The sequence below is a fragment of the Petromyzon marinus genome, chromosome 9, assembly GCF_048934315.1.
Source record: "Petromyzon marinus isolate PM22_M1 ecotype Great Lakes invasive population chromosome 9, UKy_Petmar_22M1.pri1.0, whole genome shotgun sequence".
NCBI classification, from domain to species: Eukaryota; Metazoa; Chordata; class Hyperoartia; order Petromyzontiformes; family Petromyzontidae; genus Petromyzon; species Petromyzon marinus.
Window position 1 is genome coordinate 14,899,169 of NC_133675.1, and position 21,475 is coordinate 14,920,643.

Consider the following 21,475-nt stretch of genomic DNA (forward strand, 5'->3'; position numbering starts at 1 on the left):
GGTGAACGTGCACACTTGGACAACAAGTCATGACAGATTGTGCGTGTTAAGCCATTAAAGGTTTTGACCATTCGCCACATTGTACGTATGTTTGTATGTTGAACTACTTTTGCACCGTACGTAACCAACAGTGCTAATTGGAGGTGTGGGGGAAGGACAACAAACTAAACAAAAAAAGCAGCTCCAATGAAATGAGTTTTAAATCTAGATTTTAAAGTACATAGCTCCAGTGACTTGCTAATATCGGAAGAGCGTTCCAGACGGCCACAAAAGCGCATCTGAAAGCGCGCGATGCGGTGATCATCTTTATTCGATAGCCAGCCAAGGAGTTCGCATGATGGTTAATGCAACTTCATGAGATCATCAAGATATTGTAGTTAATATGGGAAAAGCATTTTGCGTGTAATGAGTGTGACATTCATTTGATTCGGCATCGCTTGCAGATACTTGTCTTTGAATTTCTTTAGTGCCAAACTAGATCCACAAGTAATCTATGAGGAGCTTTTAAACCACTCTTCCATTACGCTTTGATGAGAAGTAGTTATTTTAATAGAATAACCTACTCTTGAATGAACTAGTCCACTCCAATACCGACAGTTACCATAATCACACTCCAGAAAGTCTGATGTAATCCACGATGTGCTGTGTTTCAATAACACCACGTACCATTCCAGGGTTTTTTCTGCACTGCTCAGCTAACAATGCTAAAGTAATTATTTGCAAGGAAGAGTGCACTGTCAACATCATGCAAAGGTTGGTTTGAAGGATATGATCATTCAATGCATCCGTAGGTACCACAAATAGGGCGGGAGCCTTGGTAAAGACCCGTGTGGCACACATTTACTGGCCTGGGATATATCATCTGTGTTTCCAATTGCAAATTGGATAAACAGCATTCAAACACATGGGATGCACTTTGTGGGAGAACAATTGCAGAGATTTAAATCACTGTGCATTAAAGTGGATATGCCAATTGAAAAAGCGTACAACTGTTTTAAGCAAAACATCCCCTGTGTAAACATTCAAATACCACAGCAATTTACTTTATCCTATTATATACACCGATTCCCCCAAAACACAACCTTAAGCGAACTATATTTATCTACACCACAAATGTGCACACATTTATTTCATGGAAAGATTAGTCACCCAATGCTTAAAAGGAAACTTCGGCCTTATTAAGTGGCAACCCATGGACAGAATGGAGGAAAATGTCCTTTTCAAGTAATAGGGGTCAATAAATGTTACAGAATTATACAACACGTATAAATCACCAATTACATAATTGTATATACAGTATTTACAAAATATGACGCATCGTTCAGAGGTATGGCACATTACTTTCAACCTATGGTGGGCTCATGGTAACATTCTCAAGTAAGCTATTGCAACAACCATTAAATACAGACATGCATAAGCAATATAAAATGTAACGTGACAAGGAAAGGGATATGATGGGTGGGAATAAGGCTTCTCAATTCATTTGGAGAGAGATTTTAAACAAATGTTCAGTGTGCCACCCTAATCATTTGACTGGTGGTAAATGCGCTGTGGACACAATTTTGATCATTATTGCAAAACAAAGCCCAGCAAAGAAGGACTTAGACAAGGTAAGTTGTTGTTAGGATTAATAAGCACTGTACATTGTGCCAAATACATTATTTGAAGAGCACCTATTTAAAGTAAAAATTAGTGAGGGAAAAAATGTAATACCTATGACATTTCCACCAACACAAAATATATATAAATGAAACTAAAGGTTTTCCTTGATCATATTTACAGATGAACACTTCCAACCCACTGTGCTCTGACAAGAGATGTTATTATTTCTTTAGCATATCTCAGGGATGGTGGAACGTATATCTGAGCTCGGTGGCACGTGGCTCGAGCCAATGCTTTAGAGGTGGGATTGGTGAATCACAGAAAGATCGTCACGTTCACGAGGCTTCCACCTGCAGGACTTCAAGGTAACCAGCATACAGCAGCATAACAAGTGAGTTGTTTACCACTCGGTATGAAATTTGAGTGGTTTAAAGTTGTTCTTTGTAAACAGTATTATTTATCAACAACGATTGCCAGTCCGATGATGGATTAAGGCCTTCCAATGCTGTCACCATCCCTCATGTTACTGCGATGCTCCAATCAATCTCACACAATTACCGACTTCGTCATTCCATCTCTAAGGTGATCATCCTTTCAGGCACATTCTCCATTCATACATCATCTCGTACAACATCCATCATTCTTTCCAGCTATGTGACCTGCCCCAAATTCACCTACTTTTCTTCACTGTCATTCTGATGTCTATTTTTAGCATTTAATCTCACACCCATGTGCTTCTCTTCCTATCTCCCAGTCTAGTCCCAAGCATACATTTCTCCAAGTTAAATTGTGCTTTTTCTAAAATTTGTTTCAATGTTTCTGATCCGTGACAAACCTGGAACTATAACACGATTGAAAACATAACTCCTTTACATATGTACACCCATGTTTAACTGCGTGAATTACATGTTCCTTAACTCGAGGATGTGATATTTCTAGGTTTGCATGTCTTTGCCTGCTAATTTGTGTTATGAGATGCAATAACCGGAGCATTTATACAATAGTTTCCATATAAATACTACAGCAGCCTAAAATTATTTTAAACATTTCAACCTTTCAGACACCCATTTACGAGAGTCTCTGCTTGCCACACAGATGGTTGTTGGCCACAGCACTGCAACATTATTCTTATAATGGGGAGAGGAATACTGCAGTAGTAATAATAATGCACTCTGCAGCATATGAAACAATAATACTCCTCTCTGCAGGACAGTGTAAACTGTACATCCATGGCTTCACAAACAGAAACACAAAAACCGCCTCTCACATCAAACGCCCTGTGTTCCACCAAACGTCACTTTAGCCAATGCATAATCTACAACAAACACGGTCTCGTAATGCAACACTCGTGGTTATACAAGTAAATGTCTTACCTGAACAATTGCCTCAAATATGCTGTTGATCATGATGTACTCCAAAATGGTGTTTTGACTGATGTTGTCTGTGACCTGTGTAAATGACAACAATAATTAAACAACAGAATTCATTTATTTCCATATAAAACCCCTACGGCTGACCAATTGAAAGAGTAAAGAGAGGGAAAATGTGGCATATCTGTGTGGACATTCGTAAGCGGGACTGCTAAACAAATGGAAATCATTGTAACATAATCTATAAATCAGTGTGTTTGCTGGGGTACTGGGTCATTTACATGTCGCTTCAACCAACGACTAAAAGTATGTATTCATTAAAAACACCATGAACATGCACAGCCCTTTGCCACATTCACTGCAGGATGTGACGTCGAAGTTTTGCAGATTTATCTGGGACTCATGTTCCTCCCCAATACCACGCAGGTCGTCAGGATTATTTGACCATACCTCACCATGCTGATCGGTGCAGGTTACGTAAACGTGTCTAGAAGTACAGTACAGCAATGTGTTTTTGCTGCAATGCCCTCTGCTGCTCAGTGTAGTCTTGTAGCCTATAGCACCTGTCATGCATGGTGGTCACCCATCCAAGCGCTATCCAGGCTCAGCCAAGCTTAGCTTCTGAGATTACCTACGATAACACCAAGAAATGTCTGTCCGTCCCGTGCGTGACGTCACTTCACGAGGCCCACCCCCTGCGTGACGTCACTCCACATGAGGACCACCCCCCCCCCTCATTAATATTCATGAGTGGGTGGATTTTTACACTAACGCAGAGGAAGGTCGAGCTGAACAAAAACAATTGTTACGCAAAGTCGCTTCAAATATGGCGTTTCTTTACAGAAAGTGACGGTAAAAAATAAATCTACATAGCAGTGCTACATCCGTGTGTGACGTCACAGCAAAAGAGCCCCCCCCCCCCCTTCATTAATATTCATGCCCGCGTGGAAATTTCCACTAACGCACAAGAAGGCCGCCCACTCCACATGCCGCACCCCTCCCCTCATTAATAATCATGAGCGGGTGACCTCACTCCACATGCCGCACCCCTCCACAATAACCATGATGGGGTGACGTCGCTCCACGTGCCGCATCCCTCCACAATAACCATTAGCGGGTGACGTAACTCCACATGGAGAAACCCCCCTCCTCATTAATAATCATGAGCTGAACAATTTTTCTATTGAATATTTCAGATTTACTGCAATATACACCCGTCCTTGGACGGGCAAAAAAACAAGTTTGACAAGATTTATCACACATGCCAACGGACATGGCCACTGGAGCAAAAATAATTACTTTGCCAATTGGAAAGCAGAAAACACACATCTGATCGAATCAGTGGACATTGCATATGATGAAAAAAAATCACTTAACTTACATCAAATTACAGAAGATTTTTGTACCTAATATGTTTATGCACTGAGGTCCAAGTGTGTTGCAGCGGTCACACACAATTATCAAAAGCTATTTATTTCACAGCTGTCGTAAATAGGCAGTGCGTATTTTGGGATACCCTCAAATATGGGCTCACACCTGATTAGCTTAATCAGAGATGCGTCTCATTAATTACAGTCCATGACTTGTTTGGCACTTGGGAAAGATCAGTAATAGAACTGTATTTTATACAAAAGACAAGTTCTGACAAGGTAAAGGCCACTACACGTATCATTGTAAGAGATTAATTTGCCTTGATGCTGTGTTGTTGGCTGCGTTATTGACAAACGTGCTTTGTAAGTCTTACTTCATCGAGCTCAATTAAAATAGTTGTACTTGGGGGGGGGGAGACACGAACCTTTAAAACCACACTGGAGATTTAACCACGAAACTAAAGTAAATACAATGTAAATTTTGATTTAAAGCTTTCGTGACGGCAGTAATTCATATTCTTAGTTTTTTCGGTAAAGTCACGTTGAAGAGAAACAACAAAATAATAAAATATATATAAAACAATAAAAAAATTCTCACGTTTCGACCATAACTCAAACGGTCGTCTTCAGGTGTGTTGGTTCGCATAAAAAAATAAATTTAAATAAATAAATAAATTTAAACAAAATTTATTTATGCGAACCAACACACCTGAAGACGACCGTTTGAGTTATGGTTGAAACGTTGTGAGAATTTTTTATTGTTTTATATATATTTTATTATTTTGTTGTTTCTCTTCAACGTGACTTTACCGAAAAAACTAAGAATATAAATACAATGTAGTTGTAGCCTCGTTCATCGATGTACTCCTGTCTTACATAGGCCAATCTGAAAATGGTTCTGTGCCTCCAGAGGAAGCCAATGGAAGAACAGGGTTAGCACCTGCTACCTTATAGCTGTGCTCAGTGCCCAGAGGGGATGGGCTATTTTCAGAGCAGTTTGGACATGCTGACTTTACATGTTCGCGCACACACACACACACCTTGCAGCCGATTCAGGCATGTAGCCCATACCTGCGAGTCATATCTCTAGCTGCTCTTTGTAGAAGACAATGGGTCTACGCTCCTGTACATGCAAGCTGTGTGACCATGAGAGCTGTGTGAGGTTGCTGTCACGCGCGTATTTGCGTTTAAGTGACATGTGCTTGAAACCAGGCCTAGGAGCATATACGCGGTGGGATCTTTGCAGAATTAAATTTGTGAGTGCACATGAATATTAAATGGCACGTGCACCACAAAAGGAACACATCAACCAGGTCCATCAGCTGCTGTCATTGTGCACGGCAGTTATTGAAGCTAGAGATCAATTGTCAGGCATAAGTAGATGCGCCTAGGCATGGTGCTGGTCCCACTATCTTGTATCATGCTGGTCAAAATAAGCAGTTAACAGGAACACCTGACCCAAATATGAAAGTGTAAATCGTAAACTATTAATTTATGCATTACTAAACCCAGTTCATACTGTTCACACAATTACAGCAGGTATCCATAACAATCGTGACATGTTTTCTCAATGTAATATAAATGGTACATGGTTGAATTCATTAAACGCGCTTGTCCAATCAGCATTAGGAGCCTTGGGGTAGGGACGCTTGTTTTGGGAGGCGCAGCGTGTGCGTGTCCAAGCAATGCAAACGCACGGTGACCAGGCAGAGCAGCAGCTTGAGGCACAGACTTTTGAGGCTGGGAGAGCCGTCCCCGCACAGCAGATTGTCCAGGCTCTCCATCAGACTCTGGGTAACGAGCACACCACACACGACAACAATCAGCAAAGCACAGCACTTAAGCGGCCACCATGGATCCCGCCCTCGTACATCTAACGGCCGTACACTTTCCATGCAATGCACATCGAGCCAAAGTCAACATCCATCATATTGCCGGGTCTCAGGTTTTCACACCGAATCATTTCCTCTTGTAATGCGATTTAAAGTTATGAGATTTCCCCATTCTCCGCTTCCCAACTGCTGCAGAACTTAAGAAACTGCTGCAGGTGTCCGAGTTAATCCAATTCACACACTACCATCGCACATTCACCTCGGCACATGGCCATGGAGCATTATTATTTCCGGATTGGGTTTATGCTATTTTAGGGAGTCCAGTATCATAAGCTCTGATGAACAAGCCAAGATAGGAAAATTAAATTCAAATATTGAAAGACTAAATAGCATCTAGAAAAGCAAAGGACTGAGTACAATGACGCCTTTTGGCGTCATCTGGTCCAACACCAGTGGAGCCTAGGCTCTAAGAAAAGCCGTCTCGGGTGTGGACCAATCAATTTCAAGGAAAGTGCATGTCATTATCAGAGTTGTCTCTTTTTGTTTGCATTTCGACTGCTTGTGCTGTGGTTATTGCAAACATGATCCCTTGTATAAAAGTGTCAGTTTTGGTGCCAGATAAAAGGGTAAAAACCTATTACTATTACTAATGTTACGATCTTTATGGGCTCTGTGGTTTGTTTCTGCATGCAAAATACTTAAGGAATTGGACAATCAAGCCGATGTAACATCCTCTTAAACAGTCTTAATACAGAGTGAGACTGCAAGAATTATGGCAAAGGAGCACAGTATTTTGATCAAGAGTCAACTCAGGACATAATTTCTCCAAGGTCAATAAAATAGGTACCCACTTTGCAGAAAGTCAACAGCGGTTGTCCTATGTAAATCGGGAAAATTAGAATTAAAAATAACCATTGCTGGCTTAAAGCAGTCAAAGATGAGCACTGCTCCAATGCTCATTAGAGGAAGGAGACACTGAATAATTGCACGAGGCAACAATTAGGTTAATGGCTTGTATGCGTAGCTATGGGGCAGTGTTTTAGCCCAGTGCCCTCCATCCAGACGTGTTTTTCCAACTCCCACCCACGTACGCTCCGATTCCCCCGTGTAGTAAATCATGTAGCTCAAGAGGCAGCAGGGGGATGGCGTTGGGAGAAAGCAGTCGCTAGTGTGAGGCACAAGGGTGATGAAGATTTATTGCAGAGGAATCACGGGTCACTGGTTATTGGCAAAACTTGTGCCAAGCCGTATGGAACTCTGAAGGACCTCTGGGGCAGTGTAATATGGCTCCATAATATGTAATGTGAGCTCTATATTAGTTGTGAACATAATGCACTTAGTACAATATTTCAGACACAGGTACTGCAAAAACTGTCACGTTCGCTGATTTTTGCACTTGACTGAACCCATCCAGTGAGCAACAACAAAAAGTGTTTTTGTTAAAATTACATTAATATTGATTTCAAAATGCAATGTTTGTGCTGGAAAGGCTTCAATATAAATTGCATTAAAATCAACTGGTAGAAGTGGATTAGGACTCACTAAATCTCCTGTGACTGATGATGGGTTAGGATGTATTATTATATTGATATAAATGATATGTAATTTGTTAGTAACAAAGCTACATTTGTGCAGCAGGTATTAACCATTTTATTTATCATACATAACCAGGCCTAACAATGCCAAAGAGAAGAGTGCATGGCTGCAAGACTGTAATCTTTGCATTTCGATGTAGAACATGACCACAATATGAAACAGTGAGAAAGGTGTTGGGATACATTGACTTAACCAAGAATACAATAAAAATTCGGATAATTTCTTTAAAATTATATGCCAGCAGAAGCATGATTCATAATTAAAGTGTTTTAAAACTAAAAGTCTAACAAATAACTCATAGTTATCCAGCCTCTGAAAATGTCTTCATTGAATTTTTCATCAATATTCTTCCTTGCAAAGCACAACTCAAGATATGACCAGAACAGTTTTTAAAGAAAACTTTATAAAATATGGAATGTAACCAAGATTATGTGAGACCCAGAGAAAAAGTTATTAAAAGTGTGTTATAAATGAGTGATTTAAAATCTTGTGATGGGCTCTATGGACTTGAGGCTGCCATTGTTCAAAATAAAGTCAACCACACAACTAGATCAACAATACACTTTAAAGACAGTCAATTTAACACCTTATATGCCTCATCATGCAAAAGCTACAGGAAACTAGTTTTGGTGCATTTTATTCAGACATCGTGGCATTATCCAATCTCCCACAGCAGCGGTTCCCACCCGATGGGCCATGGACCACTGGTGTCCCACAAGACTGTGGGAAGTGGCACGCAGTTCTGTTGCAGATGCCGTACCGCGATATTGCTTTTCTTCACAAAACACCACGTGTTTTACTTGCCACTGCACAACTAGTTCATAGTTTAAATGTCCATTTTACTGATGCATGGAGGTTCGCAAAAAAACCATTTTGATGGTCAACAGTGGTCGGTGGATCGCGAAAGGTTGGGAACCAGTCAGAGAATGTGTACGGTGACACCTAGTGGTGGCATCATGTAACAGCAGCGTCAATAAGTGCTCCAAATCTATCGTTTACAGCATGACGTTTATGAGAAAGTGCCTCATTAGTATTGGAATAATTACTTTTCTCCCTTGCTCAATTCGAATTGTTAAAATTCTGACAAGCAACTATAGAGTACGGTTTGCCCTGGAAAAGTATTTGAGGAAACTCGTAAGCATTCATTTGTGCTTGCATGCTGATCACCATGAATGAGCGATTTAAACTCCACACCCCTATGGCAAGGACAGAGGTCTCCACAGGAATAATTAATGCCGACTTCCCATCAAGAAGCACAGCCTCACCAGGTGGAGATAATATAATTGACAGCGGTAACAATTCAAATGATTAATTAACTACAAGACAAAAGTGGTTTTCCATGAGGGTTCTGCTTGGAATAAACAATTTTAAATGACCCGGTAAAGCCCACTAAGCTATGAGCTATTCTTCAGAGGCAACCTGGCCACATATGATAGCTCATAAAAGTGGCTTTTCATCATGTAGAAATTTATAGTTACAGCCTAATAATCTCAACGCATGTTTCTAAAAGAACAGGCCAAAACCAAAGAACCCATTAAAAAATCCATGCGATCACGGGGAGAAAGAACACGCAAACTACAAATATACAACAGGCATCAGGGTCAGGATCGAACCCACGAGCTCCTGCGTACCAGGTGAGGGACATGACATCTCACCAGTTGAAAACGTTTAAGTATTTTTGGGATTTTTTACCAGGCATAATCTGCAGCATTAAAAGAAAACCATGTATACAACAGAACACTCAACTCCACTCAGCAAATAACCCATCATAACCCTACTTGCTGTACTGTCTCGGACAACCAAAGCAACATTTTCCGAGAGAGGGGTGTCTGTTGGAGTCACACACCAACCCCACCTGCAAGTCACATTTTGTGATACAATATGTTACATTATCCCCATCTGTTATTACAAATTAATATCCCATTGAAATCAAGCGAATCCCCCTCAATTGTGTTGGCAAAGTTAAAGTATGATAATCACCTTCATCTCCTCCTCGGCGCTGTCAAAGCCCATGAGAATGTTGATGATATCGAAGCCGGTGTTGGGCATGTTCTTCTGATGAACTCCTCGCAACAGGCCGCACAGCGTCTGGGGAACAAACCAATTTAAATATTGCGTTATACCTCTTGATAATTATCCGTCGGCAGCTCATGTGGGTTGAGGATTGACCATGCCTGACAAAATTAATGTCTTCATAGGCGAGCTGCTCCCCACTTTTTGGGGATCAGTGACTCACTGCCCATGTGGCCGCAAATGTCTGCAAGCAAATGGTGACGAATCATTTTAACAGTTTCAATTAAAAAACTTGACAACTTGACACATTTTTTCTCGGTGTATTATTTTCTGTATGCAATGTGTGTTATGCATTGCCGTGTGAAAGAATTACCTTGTTTTATTCGTCTGCATCACTAGTCTATCAGATAAACAATAAATGTTTCTATAGCCGATTTAAATGTTTTGCATTATCCGTGCTTTTGTTTTATCCAGGCCATTCTTCCTCTCTCCTCACGATCCCAGACAATTGAGAGTTGACTATATGTGTAGCTCTATAAATGTTTGTGGCACTATAAATGCAGGGTTTGCACGATGTCTCCATGGAGCCTAATTGCTTGAGAAATTAGACGAGGCTCATCTCTCTGTCCGTGGCCTTATGTCAGTGCAGGAATTTCCACATCAGCGTTACTCGATAAAGTCAATCCACAGGTCAATAACTATTGACTGCCTACAAAGTGGGACTCATTTTGTAATATTCCCCAAAAATGATAAAATGAGTTGAACCCCAAGAGGGATTTAGCTCATTTCCTTCTGATAGTTATTATTAATTATCATTATTTTGCTTGTTTATTCAGATTTTGAAAAGGTGCTTTATAAAACAGAGTTAATTATTATTGTTAAAAGCTTCACTGAGTTTTAACGCACTTTTTTAAGAGGGTCATGCCAAGTTTAGAAAAGGGGCAATGTTGTGAGGGGTAATTCCAATAATGTAATGTGCAGGTAATATTTCAACATTGGGATGTTTGGCCAATACCAGTTACGTTGGTTTTTTTTCAACCATGAGTCATGTTCTCTCACGTGTGCTACCCAGACAGCTGGACAACAATAAGATTATCTTAAATACACTGTGCAAATATCAATATAGAAGAATAATGCTAAAGAGGGTTGAGACCATACAATGCTCCAACAGTGAAAATCTAGTTTAAGTAAACTCTATGATTATTTGACGAATACTTTCCATGAACTGCAAAACTCTGCTATTGCTAACTATAAAGTATAACGTACATGTGTCATACATGTGCAGTTCATACGAAAGTATTTCTGTTGGAAGGTCACAGGTTTGAATATTTTGTCTCTCTCTAGCCCATGTACCACGTTGCTACACACACCTTGGGAATAATCTTGTATGGAAATATTCAGCAGATGTTTGATGCCAATTTGAAATGTAATTTATTCATTCATCTTTAAATAGGCATTTGTAACATGCACAAATTTAACTTAACAGAGGAGTGGGAGAATAAAATAAATAAATGGGAAAAGTCCTCAGATTTTGACAAAAGATCGACACCAATACTAATCTGTGCAGTCAGAAAAGAGAGTGTGAATTCCAGATGACTGGAGCTGTGACAGAGAACCAACGTGAGCTGTGATGGAGAACCAACGTTCACAGTGTCTGCTTTGAGAGACAGTTTTGATAAGGGGTCTGACTTCTCCACACTTGGGAGCATTGTATATCCAATGTGAATTGCTGAATTATAAGCATGCTCCTGGGGCACATTGATGCGTGGGGTGCATCACACACACACACCTGCAGGGAATTGACTACACGGATCTGGTGCTCCTCACGCAGCGCCAGCACACTGTGGTGGAAGAGCCCGTTGATGTTGTCCTTGAGCTGTAACAGCATCTCCCCATTCAGAGCCTCCAGCCGCCCCTCAAGGTACTCCAAGTTCACCTAAAAAATAACAAAACAAACTCCATTGATGCTGTGACCTTAATTGAAAAACGACTTCAAGGCACTTTCCAGTACATACACATCTTTCACACATTTTATACAACGCTGTCAAACTTCCCCCGTTGTGAAAATTCACCCAAGAGCAGCATTAATCCACTTAGCATGCACTCTCATCAAATACCGTATCTGGATAAAAAAAAACTCATGATAGCCCTGATTTGGGCTCTGACTTAAAACGTAACGTAGAAATGCATGACAGAAATTGTAATGGAAAGCTGGTGACATAACGGTGCACCAAAATTGACAAATGCCCTGCCACCAGCACCATCGAGACAGGTTGGGGTCTGACTGCTGCATGCTGTTACCCCCACAGCTCCACAACTGTAATCCAGATTGGATTAATTTGTTAATATCCATAAACTTCAATGAGCATTAGTCAGTACTTATTCATACCCAGTGGCAGCCGAAAGGTAAGGAGAAAATAAATTGTTTACATGGAAAATTCAGTCTTTTTATGGCACAGCCAAGCAAATATCATATTGAAATCCTGCGTGATTTTACTATCTCCTAGAGGCACCATCTATTAGCCCTGCAGCTATGTCTCATGCACATGGTGACTCGGTCTCCGTGTTAAGTACCGACCCCAAATCCAAGTCACTAGAGTCAGAAGAAGGGCTAAGTTGTTATTGTAAAGTCTGATTGTAAGTGAACAAGCAGTGCTTCAGCAATAACCCTGACAACGTCACTGCTGATTCCACTGTCGGCTGAAACCTAAAAACCCTTGGACATCAAACATGCCTCTGGGTCAGCACCTCCCACAAATGGGACAGTTAATATAATGCATTTAGCCTTTTTTAGCAAAAACTTCTAAAAATAGTTTATTCCAGATGTATTTGGCAATCTCATCAGATAATCCAAATTGCTGAATGTAATGCGGTTTATAATGCATGTTACAGTGTGTCAAGTACACAGTCTTGGATTATTTGGCAAGAGCAGCCATGGCATTGTGAAGAAACAACCGTTTTATTCCAATGAAATAATCAAAATTCCCATCATCATGCTGCCATATTCCAAAGGGACGATGTCTTAGTTTTGGTTAAATGTATTTCTACTATAGCCACCATAAACAAATAGAACACAAAACATTTGTCTTAAGGTGACAAAATAACACAGAGCTGGTTTAAAAGTCATCACACCCACTGCTGCTAGCATACATACGAAGTAAAGCTGCATAAATCTGCAAACTGAAGCTGAAGAGGTTAAATAGAAGTACAACTATCACCAGCTGGGTGGGAAAAACATCAACATATGATGACATTTGTCAGTGCAAGTTTCCCTGGGTGAATGCAAAGTATGGTATTTTATCAAATTTCACAATGCTTACATGGCATACAGGGATGTGCGCAAAAATGTATATCTCACCTTCATTAAGAAGAGCTCCTCCCAGAATCGAGGATTATTCTGAGCTGGATCCTCAGTCTAAGGTAACAAAAAATAAACAAGATCATACTGACCACTGTATTACTTAGCAATGTCATTATAATCAGACCAACTCACAGTAACTGTTGCAGCATACTTTACAATGTTTTCTAAATATTGTCTCACCACTGAAAATCATTACATTGCAACACTATAAATAAACATATTCAAAGATCCACAAATGGTAGTGAGTCATGGAACACTGTTCTTAAATATTATTATTCCTTTTTAACTTATATATGTATCGGGCAACAAACTGCCTGGATAAAACTCAAAGAAAGTCAAAAAAAATCTCAAGTGTCTCAGGACCTTTGGTGATTCTAAGCCAGTGATGGAAATTCCACATTATCTTGAAGGCGATAAGTCTCTCCGTGATATGTCAAAGTAGTACTCATTTCATTGACCTCAAAGGTATGAATTCCTGAGTGGACCCTCAAACTGGGATATGAAATCATAACTTTGCAACTGTTCGTCGAGCACTCCAAACACAGCTACCACCCAGCCCGTTGGAAACCTACTTGTTGTACTGCCTCCGACAGACAATACCTCTGTTGCCAAGCCACATTGGCTCCAATGCTACATTATCCACCTATCCTGGCTTGAGGTAATTTGACAACAGGTATACATCACCACCACTGCAACCACACACATTACCCATTTGCTCTCCCTGCACCACAGTACCTTGAAGATCTCGTCATACATGAGCACCACCTTCTCCTTGAGCATCTTCTTGGCGCTGGAAGACTTGCGCAGGAGGCCCGCCTTCTTCTCAGGCTGTGCCATGGTTGAAGGCCAAGCGCAGCAGGACCAAACAGCTCTGTGCAGGCACACACACACACGATCCCATTGCATTATACTTGTCATGTTCTAAGCCCTGTAATCAAATATATGTATACACTGCTTGCATATTTGCACATGAATAAACTCTAGTAACAGAATCAGACCAGAATGTACTTCGGACGATCATTGCTTACACTCTACAGTGCACATATTTGATAAGTATTGTAGTATGACAGCAAAGGACCATTGAGAATTGTGATTAGCACCGGTAGGATAGTGTGCTGTGGCCAAATGTTACAGCAGCCTTTCCCATGGTAAGCCATAACTGACAAGAGAAAACAATAATAGATGCTGTGATTTGGCACACTCATAAGTTTAACTTCAACCACGGCACAATAATATTCGCATGTGAACACTTCATTCACATGCGTGTTATATAAATGTTTTACTTTACACTTACTTGTTTTGTAGCTTATCATTGTTTATAATTAATTTTAGAAAGCAAAAAGCCTCACAAATGTTACGTCCTATACAAGCCCCATGCACAAGTGTTAATTTTACTCAAGTGGCATATTAATCTAAAAATGTCAGCACATTTCAGTCATGTATTTAAGCATTGATTAATTTACTCTTATCAATAAATAATTTACTAATATCAATAAATAAATTTACATTTAAAGGGATATATTACAGAACTTCATCCCTTGTCACCAATAGAATGCAATCTTTGCCACCACTTCACTACAATAGCTAAACTAAATCATGGGACCTCCTTTGCCAGTGTCAAAATATAAGAACAGGTTTTCCCCTTTTTTCTGGCAACAAAACAGGTGTTAAGATGTTAATACAACGAAATGAAACAGTTTGCAAGGAATCATGTCTGCATTAACCACAGAAACTTGTGGTGAAAATGCAAAAAAAACATGCTCTGACACCGTGTGAGACGAGGCTCGAAAGAAAGCTGTCTCTGGTGTGGACCAATCAGATTCAAAGACAATGCATATACTGTCAGAGTATGTTTTTTGTTTGCATTTTGACCACAAGTATTGTGGTTAATGCAGACATGATTCCTTGCAAAAGGTTCAAGTTTAGTGTTTTAACATCTTAACTCTTGATTTGTTGCCAGAACAAAGGGGGAAACTTATTCTCAAATTTTGCTACTGGCAAAGGAGGTCTCATGATGTAGCTGCTCACCCCGAGCTCTCATTACTCTGATAGTGGCATTGTCTTTGTGCTGTGTGGCGCTTTTTGGCATCCTCTGGTCTAACACCGTGCGAGACGAGGTTCGAAAGAAAGCTGTCTCGGGTGTGGACCAATCAGTTTCAAAGACAATGCATATATTATCAGAGTATGTTTTTTGTTTGCATTTTCACCACAAGTATTGTGGTTAATGCACACATGATTCCTTGCAAAAGGTTTCAGTTTGGTGTTTTAACATCTTAACACCTAAATTTTTATTTAAAGCTTGCGTGACTGCAGGGATTAATATTCTTGGTCCTTTCGTGACTTTACCGAAAGAACCAAGAATATCTTAACACCTGTTTTGTTGACAGAAAAAAGGGGAAAAACCTATTCTTATAGCTAAACTAAACTTAATACTCTACCAATATTTGCTAGAAAATTTAAAACATTCAAGCCACTCAAATTGTCGCTTTGACTTAACCTATAAATATTCGTTGCATTTTGTGAAGAATATTTACCTTTGTACAATGCACATAAGCCTTTACAAACTAGAACAAAAAACTGTTTCTAAAAAAGCTAACCATTATGCGATAATCAGCCATGCTAACATAAACACTTAATTTTAAATAAACCAATGCCAAGATCATAGTAATAATAAGGACAATGTTGAGGAAATAATTTTGTAAGATCGAACCCACCAGCCTTTTCAAATAAATAAATCAGAATGTGAATTATGAACATGCCGCATTACGTAGACTCCCAAAAATGATAAATCCGTTAGCCAAATATCTCGCCTCATTCTTTTCAGCACAGTCAAAGCCTTCGGGTATTTGTACAACGGATAATTTCTCATCGTTTTCCTTGCAACACCTGGTGCAGGTGTGCATCTAAAGCGAGTACACAAAAACTGTATAATTCTTTAACAATCTGGCTCCAGATTAATGCAATGTTGCACGTGTATACCGCAAAGGACTTGGCTCCACCACTCCCATTCAAAGGTCCAGTAAAATGTAACAACACCTTGTGTATGACCTTCGACCTGCAAGCACGATTGAACATAACCAATACTCAATGTTCAATGTGGCAAATCAAAGTATTCCAGAAATACTGTACACCAATATTTACCATTATGCAAATTCCATGTAATTGCACTTAACGCTGCACAATGCCAATGTCTCAGTGACAAAATGACAATTATTTAGAAAAAGTGTAATTGTGCATTATTCAGAAAGCTACAATTACAGAAATCCACATTCGGATCGAGAGAAAGTCATATAGTGCATATGACCTTGATTTATCACCAAGAGTCCATTGAGACATTATCTTTTTCAAAGCAGACCTGGGATTGAATACAGTGAGGGAAAAAGTATTTGATCCCCTGCTGCTTTTGTACGTTTGCCCACTGACAAAGAAATGATCAGTCTATAATTTTAATGGTAGGTTTATTTGAACAGTGAGAGACAGAATAACAACAACAAAATCCAGAAAAAAATCCAAAATCCAAAAACGCTGCAGGATTTCAGTCCTTCACGGTGTAGTGTTACCAATTGTTTTCTTGGTGACTATGGTCCCAGCTGCCTTGAGATCATTGACAAGATCCTCCCGTGTAGTTCTGGGCTGATTCCTCACCGTTCTCATGATCATTGCAACTCCACGAGGTGAGATCTTGCATGGAGCCCCAGGCCGAGGGAGATTGACAGTTCTTTTGTGTTTCTTCCATTTGCGAATAATCGCACCAAGAAAGCACATATCCCTTTAAGAGTGTGCTCCTAATCTCAGCTCGTACCTGTATAAAAGACACCTGGGAGCCAGAAATCTTTCTGATTGAGAGGGGGTCAAAAACTTATTTCCCTCATTAAAATGCAAATCAATTTATAACATTTTTGACATGCGTTTTTCTGGATTTTTTTGTTGTTATTCTGTCTCTCACTGTTCAAATAAACCTACCATTAAAATTATAGACCGATCCATTCTTTGTCAGTGGGAAAACGTACAAAATCAGCAGGGGATCAAATACTTTTTTCCCTCACTGTAAATGCATCAAAACAGCAACACCAATGTATAAGCATCGCAATGCAAAAAAGTACTGTATTCTAAAAGTATGCAATTCATTTTTTACATCTGAATATACTACAGATGACCATACCCCTTCATGAGCCTCACCACAGCTTCGTCAGTCAAGTGTATCATGGCAGACTGTTTACACCTTGAATTAGAACTGCTATCATGTTATTGAACAAATATCCGTTCCATATCGTGTCCTAAATAACATTTTAAACATTTTCAAATCACTGTAACTTAAATATTTTGTAAATAATGCTCAAAGAAGTTTTTTTTTTACCAATTATCTATCCACTGGTAGATCAACGCCATGTCATGTAGCTGTCGTCTCTCGCGGTTTAGCCAGGGTTTGGAGTCATTTTCTGGGCTGCAATGTCATATAATTAATTAATGCATTCGCTTTGAGGCCCTGCTGTCAGTCGCAGTGCCAGTCTGATGCACCCATCACCAACCAAATCATCCATGTGTAATGCATGTTGTTGCAATGGCTGCCCTTATATGCAACTGTGCAACAAACACATTAAGACGAATGTTTCCAGTGCAATGGGGGCTCAACACTGCCAAAACCCTGTAATGGCAACCAGCTAACAAGGGCTGGAAACTTGACTTTGTTATAAGGACAGTGTGCGGCTGTGGTCCATTGTTGCCTCACGATATGCAATTTATGACTTCCTTATCAGTGATGTTGGTGACACGGGGGTTTTTTTTCTGAACTTTACATGATTTTGTGTAATGGCTATAAGTAAACCTGTGCATACATTTTATTGTGGTGTCTGCAAGTATGCAAGTTTGAAATACGCATGAAAGTAAAAGTGCACCCCTGTCTGAAGTGGGGTGGTGTTCATCTCCTGTAGCTATAACCCAGGTCCTTGTCTCGCCCCCCCCACCACCACGATAACATTGATCACCACTTTTCAAATGAGCAGAACCATTTTAAATGATGCCCATATCCATTGCCACGTTTTAGTGCTCTGCTTCCTTGTGCTCCGCTTCTTTCCCTGCATTGCACTCTTATTCAATGGCTACCGCTTCCTGCCCTATTTAAGTACTACTGTACCTTCGCTCAGATTGTATGTCCTTTGTCAGCATCGACCATGCCCTCTTGTTTTGCATCAAACCCCTGATCATGCACCATGCTCCATACGCCGTCAGCACCTTGATCAATGCCCAATGCTGTCAGCACACTAATCCATATACCATACACTGTATCAACACCAAGTCCTGTTAACGTAACACGTACATTTTTCAGTCAATATCATAATTCATAATTGATGCTATTTTTGGTGCGCGTACCATGAACGTGCCCTATACTATCAGCATATGGCCTGTAAGCAAGACGAACCCATGCCTTGTCAAGTGACCCAGGCTCTCTTGTCAACTGCAACCCATGCGCCCTGCCCTGTATCGGGGAGCTGCCCAAATCATCTGCTGCAAGCACCGTAACCGTGCCCCGTGTCCTGCAACACGTTCACCAACTTGCCCTCTTCTGCCAGCATCCAGGATGGCTGTCCTGTCCACTTGCCAAATTCCAAACACTCGTCTCACTAAACCCAAACCTGTTCCTAATGCCGGCCTCAACACCCCCACAGCTCCGCCAACGTGCTCGCGTGACCAGGGCGGCCGCTTCGACTTTAAACAACAGTACCACCCCCCCTCCACGAAAACAACAGGCGCCATCCGCCACTCAGTGCACTTTTTCGCTGGCAGTTCACGAAACAGACCCCACGTGTATGGGTGAACCGAATGACTGGCAGATGCGCCACAGTACTGTACAGTACTCCAAAAGGCAAATATCCTCCCGTATAGCCGCAATAGACTTTTGGTGGCAAGTGCTGTGAACGAGCAGCTCCAATGAAGGCCGCCACGGCGCACGAGGGGAGTGAGTGGCCAGCACCACGCCCGGCCGCCTTTGTCTCCCCAAAGATGATGTGTACGCAGCGAACCAGGCAACTAGGGGAGGCCCAGGACCGGTTGGCGCACATTCGTCCGTGTCAAAAGCACGCCAACGACGCATCAAGAGCGAGGCGACCGTCACTCACCTGGGTACAGTCGCTGACGGACGGTGTCAGAGCGGGGTCGCAGTGGGGTCAGAGAGGGGGGCGGGGCGGGCGAGTGAGTGAGTGAGGGGCGGGGCGCTGTCGCTGCAATGAGAAGGGGGGGGGAGAGAGAAGGGGGGGGAGGGTCTCGAGGCTGTGGGGGCACAGAGAGGCGGTGGGGGTTGGTGGGGGGCGAGGGTGGAGTGGGGGGGGGGCCTGTAAAGGGGGGTCTCGCGCGCTCCCCCTGATCGAGCTGGGCCTCGCGCGCGCCACTGACGCGCACCACTTCCGCTCTCTCGCGGTGCGACACTTCCGGGTCTCTTCCCCCGCCCACTCTTATCCCCCACCCTCCCGCCCTCTCTCAGCCAGCCCCCAACCCCCGCTCTCACCCTCCGCCCACTCTCAACTCCGACGCCCCGCCCACTCTCAGCGAACCGCCCCCCCCGCTCTCACCCTCCGCCCACTCTCAACTCCGACGCCCCGCCCACTTTCAGCGAGCCGCCCCCCCCTCTCACCCTCCGCCCACTCTCAGCCCTCAACCCCGCCCACTCTCAGCCAGCCCCCACCCCCGTCACGTGACGCGGATTAAAAGCGTGCGGGAGCCCTGTCAGGGGGATGAATGAACTCGCGACAGAATGAATGATAAATGTTTCATGTTTTAGGCCCCATATTTGGAGTCAAAAGGGCGTGGCTTTGAGCGGAGAAGCAATACTGGAACGGGAATCGACGGGTTTTTAACGATCCAATACTCGACTAAACGGGAATCTACCGAGCACATAGCTGTGATATTTAGAAAGGAATTCGTTTCAGTGATTCCTCCATCATGGGACCTCCTTTGCCAGGACCAAAATATGAGAATAGGTTTTCCCCTTTTTTCTGGCAACAAAACAGGTGTTAAGATGTTAATACACCAAACTGAAACCTTTTACAAGGAATCATGTCTGCATTAACCACAATACTTGTGGTCAGAATGCAAACAAAAAACATACTCTGATAAGAGAATAGGTTTTTCCCTTTTTTATGGTGTCCTCTGGTTTTGAGACGAGGCAAAAAAAAGCTGTTTACAGGAAATGCCGAAGTGGTTTTTAACACAATCCCCCAATGTGGTGATTGATGCAAAAGATGGCAGTGAATTTGAATACAGTATCCATCTATGAAGATGATATATTATCTGGTATTAATCTTTAACACAACCGCCCAACCAATTTTTTGCTTAAAATGTGTAAACAAAAAATACATCCCATTGTGTTAGTTTTGTCAGTCTCTCTAAGCTGAAACCTAATATTGACAGTGATTATAGACTTATTAACCAGCTAGCTAAATGAGAGTCCAGTCTTAATGCGTTTGCTTTACAAGATACTCACCATGGCAGATGGTGACCGGGGCCCACCATCGTGAACGCAGCTGCGTTTGAGTACAATTGTTAACTCCATTGGGCGAGGTTCCCCGTTTAATTCTCATTTGCTTTATCTTCATAGTCCAAGCTCTCAATGTTTAATCGCAAGCTCTGGATACAGCCGCATTCATCCCGAAACCAAACATGGCAACGATAGCCTATGCAATTTAGCGTTGCCAATTACAACGAATGTTTAACCCGCAAGATCATACGTCGGCAGTATTGTCCGTAAAGCATTGTAGCTCAATGGGTTATGGCCGTAAAGAACTTGAATGTTAATTATTTGATGTCCATAATAGATTACTATATTGCGTGGTGCTGTCAATTTTCAGAACAAAATACTCATTATTTAAGACTTCCTAAGTGCAGCGCAGCAAAAACTGAGCCAGTTCACACTTCGAGTGAAGGTACAGGACACTGACGTTTATTTTAAATCGTGAAATTAGTTTTATTCAGAAGTATACTGCCAACACGGGTGAACAAATAGGCAGGTTTCCTCTTGCAAAATCTGTAAATGTCAGCAGATGCTGCGACCATGCGTGTTAATTGGTGTACCAATTCAATAATTGGCAGAAGGAGCGGTGTGCTGCACGGGTCAACCGATGTACCAGGGTTGCCCTTTAAGTTGTGATCATCAGCATCCCGGCTAAGATAGTGGGCAAGAGATAGTGGGCAAGACTCTGGCTAAATGGTCATGGGGAACGTTCTAGGGCACATCTGTTACGACTCCAAGCCCACGTGACGCCGTGTAAACAACACCCCCGGGGGGTGAGGGCAGCACCACCACCACCAACCACTATTACCATCAGAATGAGAATTTGT

General features: G+C 41.7%; 1 protein-coding gene across 2 annotated transcripts in view; it reads right to left on the reverse strand.

Moving 5' to 3' along the window:
- ARMH3 (armadillo like helical domain containing 3) overlaps positions 1-19,554 on the reverse strand; it is a 110,781-nt gene extending 91,227 nt beyond the window's left edge. For both annotated transcript variants that reach the window (XM_032950348.2, XM_032950346.2), the window contains exons 1-7: positions 19,261-19,554; positions 13,880-14,015; positions 13,142-13,198; positions 11,573-11,719; positions 9,751-9,858; positions 6,040-6,132; positions 2,976-3,050 (exon numbers count right to left, since the gene is read on the reverse strand). In XM_032950348.2, the coding sequence (XP_032806239.1) occupies positions 2,976-3,050; positions 6,040-6,132; positions 9,751-9,858; positions 11,573-11,719; positions 13,142-13,198; positions 13,880-13,981 (582 nt within the window). In that variant the 5' untranslated portion in view covers positions 13,982-14,015; positions 19,261-19,554. The remainder of the gene's footprint in view (positions 1-2,975; positions 3,051-6,039; positions 6,133-9,750; positions 9,859-11,572; positions 11,720-13,141; positions 13,199-13,879; positions 14,016-19,260) is intronic.
- Between the last annotated feature and the right edge of the window lie 1,921 nt (positions 19,555-21,475).